The sequence below is a fragment of the Ahaetulla prasina genome, chromosome 3 (assembly GCF_028640845.1).
Source record: "Ahaetulla prasina isolate Xishuangbanna chromosome 3, ASM2864084v1, whole genome shotgun sequence".
Lineage (NCBI taxonomy): Eukaryota > Metazoa > Chordata > Lepidosauria > Squamata > Colubridae > Ahaetulla > Ahaetulla prasina.
In genome coordinates, this window is record NC_080541.1 from 56,949,133 (window position 1) to 56,961,320 (window position 12,188).

General features: G+C 36.6%; 1 protein-coding gene across 2 annotated transcripts in view; it reads right to left on the bottom strand.

The window, feature by feature from the left end:
• LAMA3 (laminin subunit alpha 3) overlaps nucleotides 1-12,188 on the bottom strand; it is a 158,507-nt gene that overhangs the window by 109,630 nt on the left and 36,689 nt on the right. For both annotated transcript variants that reach the window (XM_058177795.1, XM_058177794.1), the window contains exons 7-14: nucleotides 11,663-11,778; nucleotides 11,145-11,263; nucleotides 9,179-9,269; nucleotides 7,221-7,352; nucleotides 6,084-6,131; nucleotides 4,162-4,203; nucleotides 556-693; nucleotides 145-191 (exon numbers count right to left, since the gene is read on the bottom strand). In XM_058177795.1, coding sequence (XP_058033778.1) covers nucleotides 145-191; nucleotides 556-693; nucleotides 4,162-4,203; nucleotides 6,084-6,131; nucleotides 7,221-7,352; nucleotides 9,179-9,269; nucleotides 11,145-11,263; nucleotides 11,663-11,778 — 733 coding nt within the window. The remainder of the gene's footprint in view (nucleotides 1-144; nucleotides 192-555; nucleotides 694-4,161; nucleotides 4,204-6,083; nucleotides 6,132-7,220; nucleotides 7,353-9,178; nucleotides 9,270-11,144; nucleotides 11,264-11,662; nucleotides 11,779-12,188) is intronic.

Genomic DNA, 12,188 nt, shown 5'->3' on the forward strand with positions numbered 1-12,188 from the left:
CTATTCTATTCTAAATTTACCTACTTTTCTGACTTATCTGACTTCTTTGTCTATATATTTAGTACTACCTTGGTTAATTAGTCTTTTTAACTGCTATCCCTTCATGTTATTTATATAATACCATGCTAATTATATAATACTTACAGAATAAGAATCTCTGGTTCCAGCAGGATCACATTCATCGATGACCCCTTTTTAACAATTTTAAAAAAGGTAGTATTATTCTCAAAACTTTACTTTTATCAATTTATACAGGAAATTCAGGTTCAAAGAATCTCACCTTGTTCAACAGTGACTCACTGTTTATCCCCACTGCAGATTTCTTTCAGAATATGAAATCATTTATAACCTGAAAAGCATTTCTCTGTGCTGAGTCAGGGCTGGCCAAAAAGCCCACTCAATTCAAGATGCCAAACATTTTATCAAAAGCAATTCACTTCTTTGGAAGGTATGTTGGGAGCTGAGCTGATCAAAATCTTCTGATCTCAGACAAATCCATACCAGCTGCTGACTGTACAGTGTTTCTATAAATAAGACTGTCCTTGTAATTCTTACCTTGGCAATGAGGAAAAGTACTTCTTGTTGAGATACATCTGTCACACTGCTGGCCTATGAAACCAGGTCGACAATCACATTGGCCTGAGGTCGGATGACATGTTTCTTGGTAGGAGCCATACATTGAACACTGACAAGCTGCAAAAAAATGTTAATTTTAGAAAGAATGAAGGAGCCATGTGATGGGTGATATGCTATCTCCAAATTCTAAGTTCTCATCTTTTGGTTAACAAATCCATTTGTTGGCATTTCTCTCTAAAGATTATATAATTCTAATCTCCCATCACCTGAAGGTTAGAATTTGGAAATCATTACTTTAAACCTTTTTTCCCACCGTGCCTCAATGGCTAAGACGCTGAACTTGTCGATCAAAAGGTCGGCAGTTCAGTGGTTCGAATCCCTAATGCCAGTGGTGGGATTCAGCCAGTCCATACCACTTCAGGAGAACTGATTGTTAACTTTCTGAGCAGTTTGGTGAACTGGTTGTTGGAAGAAATCATTAGGGCAGAGAATTGGTTGTTAAATTATTTGAATCCTACCACTGCCTAGTGCCAGAGTGAGCTCCCATTACTTGTCCCAGCTTCTGCCAACCTAACAATTCAATAGCACGTAAAAAATGCAAGTAGAAAAATAGGGACCACCTTTGGTAGGAAGGTAACAGCATTCCATGCGCCTTTGGCATTGAGTCATGCCAGCCACATGACCATGGACACGTCTTCAGACAGCACTGACTCTTCAGCTTTGAAACAGAGATGAGCACCGCCCCTAGAGTCGGGAATGACTAGCACATATATGCGAGGGCAACCTTTATCTTTACCTTTACAACTGCTCAAGCAAGCTATGATTTCTTCTTTGTGGAATAATGCATTCCACATTTCTTTTTTAGACACAGGTGTGTAAACTTGGTCAATTCATTACCCTACCTACACAAGCAAGCTCTTCAAAAGAAAGGAAAGCTGTTCCTATCATATTAATGTCTCCAATGGAAATATTGGGGTTGACTTAAAAAGGAAGAAAATCAGGCAAATGTGACCAATGCTAAGCTGCTTTGCAGGCTCTGAACTTCTCATTTGTCCCAGATGAGAAATGAAACAGTTCAACAGCAATGAAGGGCCATAACAAAGAAACTACATCTGCAAAGAATGACAAAGAAATATTTAATAGGTAAAAAGATTTGTGTTCTACACATAAAAACCTTCATATGTAGAGGCAGACAAGAGTCAGAGTAGACAGAATGATGATGGGAAATGGGCAGGGCCAACTAAGGTTCTCCTTTTTTTTCTATTTGTTTGTAATAATACTATCTATCTATTTATTTATTTATTTATTTATTTATTTATTTATTTATTTATTTATTTATTTATTTATTTATTGTTTACATTTATACCCTGCCCTTCTCCGAAGACTCAGGGCGGCTTACAGTGTATAAGGCAATAGTCTCATTCTATTTGTATATTTTTATAAAGTCAACTTATTGCCCCCCCAACAATCTGGGTCCTCATTTTACCTACCTTATAAAGGATGGAAGGCTGAGTCAACCTTGGGCCGGGCTCGAACCTGCAGTAATTGCAGGCTTTGTGTTCTTAATAACAGGCTTTACCAGCCTGCGCTATTCACCGGCATTAATTATTATTAATTAATTTATTAATCATACTTATTTATTAATCATACTTATATACCGCACCATCTCCCGTAGGACTCAGGGCGGTTCACAGGTATATTAAAACAATATAATAAATAAGCATTAAAACCCAGTTAAGACTAAATATTATCATGGCCTGATCATTAAAACAGTAAAAACCAGTAAAAACCCCATTAAAATTTGCTAAAACATTTTATTCTTAGGCTAGTCCAGCGCGCTGAAATAATAGAGTCTATACTAAGCTTATTTTAAGATTGTACTACAATTTAAGTGTGCTTTCTGTTCAAAATGGCAGGCAATTACCAACCACTTTTCAATAATCATGCAAACAGAGTTCAGCAAATCAGTTGAAGCACAGAGGACTCTAGAGATTTCAGAAAATTTTAGATCTATAACTATAGTGCTTCTTCCTACAGGGTAGCCATTTTGGAATGAGACTAAATTTATTTCAAGTATTGAGGAAGCTGCATTAGACTTCAAACTCGGAAAGCTAACAATACCTATTAGGAAAAACAAATACTTTCCAAAAACTAGCAAGTCAGCTAAATGTTACTTGTAAATCGAAGTGTCTGAATGAAAAGGCAGAAAAATAAACCTGTTTACTCAGATTCAGCACCTGGGGGATCTTAATAACCATGAATAACTGGCTGTATTTGGACCCAGCATAATTTGGATGGCAAAAACAATTGCCCTAGGGGCCACATGTGTTGTCCACAAATCCAAGTACAGCACAGTTGCATTCTAGATGAGAAAAATAAAAATTAATTTACCATGGTATTCTTTTTAAATCTTTAATTTCCTTTTGCCTCTCCAAAGCAAATTTCAAAGAAATCAATGAAACCTAATTTCTGTGGGTGAAGGAATTATTTCCTTTTTTGAAAAAATACACTGAATTTAAAAAAAGGAATAATATTTTTTCCTTGTGTTAGTATTTATATTTTTTTTAAAAAAACAATTCTTATCTATCTCTGTCAATTGAGCCAATGAAATAGGTACCAATTTACCACACAAAAAGTTTCTTATGCCTTTTCCTCCTTCCCAGGTCCCAGTATATTAATATATGCAGGGTATTTGGAAACTGGGAGGCTTCCTGAAACATTCCTATATCTTTCTCTCTGGTGAATGTTAATTTAGAGACACTGCTCTCCATGTGGGAGACATGTAATATGTAGCACAGAGAATTGATAGCATCAGCATAGTAGTTCTAGCATCTCCTCCGAGTTTTGACCAGGGGTCTCCAACCTTGGCAATTTTAAGACTATGGACTTCAACTCCCAGAATTGCCGGCTCTGCAATTCAACCCAGCTCTGCTGGCTGGGAATTCTGGGAGTTGAAGTCCACAAGTCTTAAAGTTGCCAAGGTTGGAGACCCCTGATTTAGTGGATAGTTGATTCTGTCTGTAGTAGGTAAAATGTAATTTTCTTTTTATCTGAAAGCCTTTTTTAAAGCACAAATATTTCTGTTTATATAAATAAATGTGCCTCAGTTTTAATTTTTTTAAAAAATCTTTTAATCTTCAGAAATTTGAGAACCCTGAATTAGAAGAAAATTCAGTTCTCAATATATTTTATGACATCTCAGTGGCTGTTTTAACTTGCATTCATTTTTAAACTTTCTAACCTGGCTTTTCACCTGATGAGTGCCATTTTTAAATGCTTAAAATATAAAAACAAATCATAATCTACTTCGACAGAAAGGGTAACGGAAATACCCAACTGCACATCTGTCACAGATAATACCTTGAAATCTAGTCTGGCATTGACAATGAATCTGTATTGTGATCGCAAATATCATTATTGAACACCCCTGAAGCATAACATTGTCAGGCTACATTTAAAAGAAATGAATTTAAAATGTTAACAATAGCCATGGATTTCAAGCACAACAGGAGTGGAAAAAAAGTCTTCCAATGATATTCTTCTCCAGTTAACTTTGGTATTTCCCAGAAGAATAGCAAAACTTACGCTGACAATGTGTTCCAAAATATCCTGGTCTGCAACGAATGCCTAATACAGGAAAAGAAAAAAGCATGACAATGTTACAGCATTTGTCAAGAATGTCTTGATTGATTGAAGTTGCAAGGTTGGGAGAGGTTGATGCTGCCTAGACAAAGCTCTAAATAGCTAAGGGAATTGCATAGTAATAATCCAGGTGCAGAAACAGATGTCAGATAGCTTCCAGTTAAAGATATCCTGTGCTAAGAAGCTTCCTATGCCAGAGGGCCCTGTGATGGATAAACTCTTAATAAGCAAAGGTTGATATCCTCTGCAGGTGTCTATTGCTGTAGTTGTACAGTACTTGCATATGCATTTTTAAATATATGCCTATATGATATTCTTTTAAAATTCACATGAAAATACCATTCTTCTCAGCTGCTCATTCTGGCTGAGACCACTCCCACCACTAGCCTGAATGAACTCAGTTGTCAGAATAAAGAGAATTATGTAGGCTAGTTATCCATCTGGCTATGTTTGGGTCTCCAGAATCTCAGAATATTTCATGTCATTTGCTTCCATGGTATAATATTGTAATGGAATAACAAAGGTTCAACCTCTGGAAAGCACTGTATTCTATCATTTGATTACAATCTTGAGGAAGAATGGACATAAGAATGTGAGCAATGCCCTGCTGGATCAGTCCCTTATCCCATCTATCCCAGTAGTCTGTTCTCATAGTTGCCTGTCGTGTCCCACTCCTCCGCTGACGGCCGGGTCAGGGAAATCCGAATCAGGCTTGCCTCTGCAGCTCTGCCCAAAGTCCTAGCAAAGTCCTCAGAGCAGGCAGGAGACCAGTAAGTGACTTCAGCAAGATAAGTTCGACTTTGCCTGACTCAGAGACTGCCAGAAAGCAGATCCTTTATATAGGCCATGGGGTGTGGCTCCATGACTCAGCACTCATTAAGGCCTGCCCCTCCCTTCCTTCTGTTGCCTCCGCCTATCCAATCTTCTGATGAGAGGGTCACTCCAATCAGCTGTTGGTAATAAACCCTCCTCAGGCTCACATGCTGTGGAGGAGGGGGAGGGGTCTAGCTGCTCCGTTTGCCTGGGCATGGAGTCAGGTCTGGGGCCGGGAGGTGCTCCTTCTTCTGCAGTTTGTCTGGGCATGGAGCCAGGACTGGGGCTGGGAGGCATACATTCCTCCGTGTTCGGGAGCAGATAAGAAGGCCCCGGCTGCTCTGAGGGCGGGCAAGACACAACAGTTGCCAGTCAACTGCACAAGGAAACCCACTAGTGTCCCAGCAAATGGCCTTCGGATACAATCAGATTGCCTTCAAGACTAACAGCCATTGATCGGCATGACTTCCATAAATTGGTTCAACCCTGTTTTGAAGTCAGCTAAACTTCAAAATAAGGGGGATTATTTATTTGTTAACACAATTTATACACCGCCTAATTCCCAATGACTATTGCAATATTGTCCAAATTTCCCAGCCAACCAATAATCAAGGAAAATCAAATAAACAAGTTCCCAAACAGATTGGGAAACTGACTAGTCTAGGTTATGAGAAAGACTAGATGAACTTGTAAAGCTGTATAGAACAGAGATTGGGCATTTTCCAGCAAAATTTATATGGATTTATAGACAAGTCTGTCATTTAGATTTAATACAATCACTCAACTCCAATCAAAAGGTAATCTCAGTTAAAAACAAACTAATTTTTAAATTTGCTCTAATCAGCATATGCATTTTAGTTAATGATAGATAAGGAAAGGATGGAAACAGCACTATTTAATTCTGCATTTCATGCCCCTGCACATTTGTGGACACTATGTTCCACAGTTTGGGAGCTCTTATCTAAAAAAAATCTCTATCAATGATGCATCTATAATTGATACTCTGTTAGTAAATGATAAGTTATAGACAAAAAAGTAAGAAACAAACTTGCCATCAATATGACCAGGGACTGAAGGGACTGCTGGTTTCTGAGTTGTAGCTAGGGAGATAGGAATTAAAAGAAGAATAAAAGAAGCAGCCATTTAGATAAATAACCAGACAACAAAATCATTTACTCTATTTTTTTATACTGTGACTATCTCCAAGGCCTGTTTAAACAAACCTGAGGAAAAGGAGATTTTTAAAACCTTTTTAAATCTCTTATTATCTCAGTTGTCACCACTACATCACTCCTTGTTTCAACACCTTTTCTCTTCTCACCACAATATCCTCTCTCTTCTCTCCTCAACATTCTCAACATCTCTACTTGGTTCATTTTCCCGACTCTGTCTGTTCTACTCCTCTTCCTCTTACTCCAATCATCCTTTCATGGCAAAAGTTTGCCTTCCACGTCTCAGCTGTTTCTCTCAACCATTTTTCTCCCTGTACCTTATCCATCTCTTGCTCAATATTCAACTTTTCTTACCTTGATTTATTCTTTCCTTCCAATAAGAATTTTCTCTCTCACAAGGTGAGAAAGAAAGAGGGTTGGCTGTTGAAGGATACTCTGTAGTTTTTATGCAGTCAGAATATCATTTCCTTCTCCCCATTTTTTTCTACCAAGGCAATTATATTTCTAATTCAGACCCTCTCTTGTTCCATCTTCTTCATGTTTTAGCTTCTGCAATATCTCCATGTTAGCAATACCTTGATATTTATAGTAATACTTCAAAGCAATTATTCTTCTACTATAATGTGTCATGATCACATTCCATAAGTGCTATGGATGCACTAGACTGAAAAACAATTATAGCATTGGAACATCAAGTAGAGGAAGGAAAAAATTAGAAGTGAGGAGAGCAAATTCATCCCTGTTTAAAAATAGAGTGGCCTGCTTTCCAATCTAGGTAATTAATCTGTCATAGAAATATAACTCCAGATGCTTGTTGTAGAAGTTCAGTTTTACCTCATATTTCAGAAAAGACTACTGCATGACCATGAAATGAAATATTTACCTCCTGGCCTTATTTGGAAGTATGATTTAGGAATAGCTTAGAAATAGCACTAGGATAAAAATGAGTGAAAGAAAATCTTGAATAAAACGATGGATATTAATTTAAAGATTCAGTGGACATGCTGTGATACTCACGGTAACAGAAGGGAAAACTATGGTATCCATCAGCACACCGATCACAGGCTTCACCCTGGTAATTCAGCTTACAATAACAATGACCTGATCCTTCTTCACAGCCATTGGAATGTTCAGGGCTACACCTGCAGGCTACAGGAAATAACATCACCAAAAGCTTTCTTCAAATACGTTTATTTCCTCAAGTTTACTAGAATTATAATAACAGGAACTCCTACTGTACATCAGATGACTACTTTGCTTTGGCAGCAATAGATTTAATAATTATATTATTACTTTTTATCTTGAAATGCTGTGTGAAGCTTGTCACATCAATATCCTTTTAAGTACAAAAACGTAAATTAGCTACAACTACATTCTAGAACAGAGGTCTTCAAACTTGGCCGCTTTAAGACTTGTGGACTTCAACTACCAGAATTCTCAATATGCTGGCTGGAGAATTCTGGGAGTTGAAGTCCACAAGTCTTAAAGCGGCCAAGTTTGAAGACCTCTGTTCTAGAAGGTTATTGATAATACAGTGATCTGAATAATTTATCGTGGTATCAAAAACAGTTCGATTTTATATTCACCCCCAGTAACTCCCATATTTTAAGGACTCTTGTAATGGAATTGTATGACCATACTTTTATGTCTCTTTCAAGGGAGCCCTTGTTACAATGTTTCCCTTTATTTTGGCATTTGTATTCTGGTTCCATGGCAGCTTACCAAAAACCGTTAAAACAAAGTAAAACATTGTTTAAATCCTACAAGTGCACACACAAAGAATGTGCAAAGCAGCAGAACCACAGTAGTAAAGTGAGATTTTTTTTAAAAAGGTCGCAATAAATAAGGAATGGTCTTTAGTTCCAAAAAGAACATGAGATTTGATACTGTACAGGTGAACTTCATTGAACAGTGCACTCTATAGACAGAATTATATACAGAGAACACTCATATACATTCACTGAAAACACTTTCCTTATGGATACTTCTCTAACTTTTAAAAATTGGAGGCACCCAGGGAAACTCTCTAAGATGGTCTAAAAGACAGACCCAAAAACAGGTCTCTTAGCTGTTAAGTTCTTCAAAAGAACTACACCTCCCCATAAAGTGCCTTTAAGGATAAAATGGCAGACCATTTAACCTCGCTTGTAGCACAAATGATCAGATTCAAATTATCCTAGTTCAGATACATTGTGAGGTACTGGTACTGTATATAGCCTTATAGGAGATATATTAAAAATCAGAAAGACCAAAACCTACAAAAGATATAATTCTCCAACAGGCTTGGCGTTTACCATCCTAACAGAGAACTTTAACCATGTAATCTAAAATAAAAAACATTATATGTAGTGTAGGAAGTTAGCACCCGTCCGTCGCCTAGAAAAATGAAATATTCTAGGAAATATTTAAAAAGGCAGAATATTTCCCCTAAAAGAGAAATAGAAATCTTAAGTTACAGAAACTCAGCCCCAACTCCTGCCCCCAGCAGATAATTGGTTATTTACAAGACAAAAAGCTGGGCCAGTTTATCTACAACACAAAAGACCGTCACCCTCAGGACATAATAGGATTAGCCCTCTACCCATCTCACCACATGGCACCTGGGAAGATTACATCACTCAGCAAGATTCAATCAAGCATGAGAATCTGACAACCAATCAGGATATATTTCTTGCCATAGGAACAGGAAGTAAGTTCAAAGCCGAACAGAGGTATAAATCTCTCTTCCTCTCTCACTCATGTGTTTTTTTCTGCCCAGGACCTCAAACCATGTGGTCCTGTTCACCATTAAAACCATTCTTCTAAGCAGTCTCCATGTTTCCAGTGTCTTTCTCCCCACTTGGAACTAAACCCAGATGGACATTTCTTCCAACAGTAGTATAAACAAACTTCACATGTTAAAATATATTGAATCATTTTTATTATCATATATTGAGGGGAAGGGGCTAGTAAAAAGAATAGAAAAATAGACATACGTATACATCCATGCACTGCCATGACTGGAACACCATATGGACGATAGTATCCCTTTAAACATTTCTCACAATTTATACCAGCTGTGTTGTGCTACATGGGGTAAAATGTAGAAGAAACTGGCATAAGAGAAATGCAATCAGAAGAAGAGATAAACAAGAAACAATTTAAGTTTTGGCAACTTAATTAATTAATTTAATTAATTAATTAATTAATTAATTAAGATTTAAACTTAATGTTAACCGCTTTAATCTAGATTGCAGAAAATATGACTTCTGTAACAGAATCACCAGTGCTTGGAACACTTTACCTGACTCTATGGTCTCTTCCCATAATCCCAAAAGCTTTAACCAAAAACTTTCTAATATTGACGTCACCCCATTCCTAAGAGGACCATAAGGGGCGTGCATAAGAGCACAAACGTGCCTACCGTTCCTGTCCTATTGTTTTTCTTTTTCTTCTTCTTATATATATATATATATATATATATATATATATATATATATATATATATATATATATATATATATATATATATATATGCTTATACTTCCTAATATTTACTCATATATGTTTATATACTATATAATCTTTTTGTATGATACTCATATATATTGTTGTGACAAAATAAATAAATAAATAAAAATAAAATAAATAAATCTTTCAATCTGTTTCCACAATGAAGAAAAAGATTGATGTAGCACAAATACAGTGACTTGGGATTTCTGTCAATGTATCAGGAATGCAGACCGAACCAGGAATGTTACAGTATCTTTAGGTTCAACAGAGATTAGCAACATTTTCTGATATAAAATCACATGATTTTATATAATATCACAGGGCATCAGGTTTAAAAAAAAGGCAAAATAAAATTTAAAATGGTTACATTATCATGAAATATCTGAATTTTCATATGAGATCTTATCAGATTTGGGGGATTTCTATTTTTTAGTTTTATTCCATCATAGCATTGATATAAAACACTTAAAACTATCAACTGTAATAAACGCATCCTTATATGGAGGATGAATTCAGTACTAGGCACCCTACTTCAAAAGGACAATAACAACTATTCAAGCTCAGAGGACAACCAAGATGGTTACGAGTCTGGAAAACAAGCCCCACAAGGAAAAGTTAAAGGATGTAGCCTAATGAAAGGACAACTGAAGAGAAATGTGATAGCACAGAAATGGAAGTAAACATATTTTCCATTGCCCAAAGAAGAGAGCCAGAACCAGTCGGTTAAAACTTCAAGGAAGTAAGCTCAGCTGTGCATCAGGAGGAACTTTCTACCCATTAAAAATGTTTACTGATGGAATAGACGTACGTAGTCTTCAAATTAAGATTGTAATACAGTCGTCCCATCACAATACATTCATATATCTTAATGACTAAAGTTTTACAAATTTTCTTGCAGCGGTCTTTATGTGAGCACTGCAGTCATTAAGCAAACCAAAGGTTCACTATGGAAGCATTTTGTAGAAAACTGAAAGTGCTGGATTTCAGCAAAGCCATCATAAAACCTGATCACATGACCATAGGACAGCTGTAAATGTAGTTGTGTTGCTGGGTGCCTGAAGTTCAGTAACGTGACTGCAGAGAGGTCTCAATCACTATCTAAACCAGGGGTCTCCAACCTTGGCAACTTTAAGACTTGTGGACTTCAACTCCCAGAGTTTCTCAGTCAGCTTTGCTTTGAGGAATTCTGGGAGTTGAAGTCCACAAGTCTTAAAGTTGCCAAGGTTGGAGACTCCTGATCTAAACCATACAATCTTAGAAATAGCCCTACTAACCTAAAACAGTTCAATTCTACAGGATAGTCCTGCATAGTTAGTAATCAAAATTGAATAAAGCTTTGAGTGATAGAAAATTACTTTCTTCTCTAGCCCAGAATAATTGAAGTTCAGCATGCCATTTTGCAACTTTCATGTACTTAACAATCTACAAAAGGTGTTACAGGGGATTTACCTGACAGTCAATGCAGACTCCTCCCCCTTGATACTGTCCATGAAGATTTAAGCTTTCTTTCCGTCGTTCAACCTCACGATCATAATAGCAGTCAAGAGCATGGCCGTGACAGTTGCAGGCTGGGAAAAATGGTGGATTAAAATTCTTTTTAACAAAAGAAGAAAATTAGCAATGGAATACTGATTTTTTTAAAAAAAGCATCACAAGTAGCACATTCAACCTGACTTTTTCACAATCAGCAGCAAGGCAGATAATATGTGCTCAGCTTGAATCAAGAAGCATTCCCACCTACCAACTTTAATCAAGTTGGCTTGACACAAGAGATACAAAAGGCTATTTAATTGCTCTAGAAAACTGCAGAATCACAGGTCAAATCTAAAGAAATACAGAGCTACCGTAGGATTCATATGTGTTTGTTTTATTACCATTTACATGATTGTTATTATTATACAATGTAAGCCTTGCAAATGTGACCTGTGTTTACATTAAAGCAATACTTGTCTTTCTGCATGACTTACGTTCACAGAGATTTGGGCTGCTGGTTGTTGCAGGTTGCCAAGTTTTCTGATTATACCCTGGACAGCAACGATTACAGGTTTCCCCACAAGTATTGTGTTGACATTCACATTGGTACCTATAATTATTAAGTAATTCTCAGTTAAATTTCCCCTACTGCACTTTTCCTATCTTATTTCCTATCTTATGGGATTTTTAAAAAAATAATTTAATATAGAGGTTATGTCCTAATCCAGGAGTTTCCAAATTTGTCAACTTTAAGACTTGTGGACTCAACTCCCAGAATTTCCCAGCCAGCCATGCAGACTGGAGGATTCTGTGAGTTGAACTCCACGAGTCTTGAAGTTGACATGTCCTAATCCAATGATAATACAAATTCAAATGTTAACTTATTTGTTTATGAAATGTATATCCCACATTAGTACTAAAAAGGCCATACAGGAGACTAATAATTTTTTCAAACAAAACTCATTCTATCATAGCTATGGGGATGGATGAATAAATAACCTTTACTATAATCTGAGATTT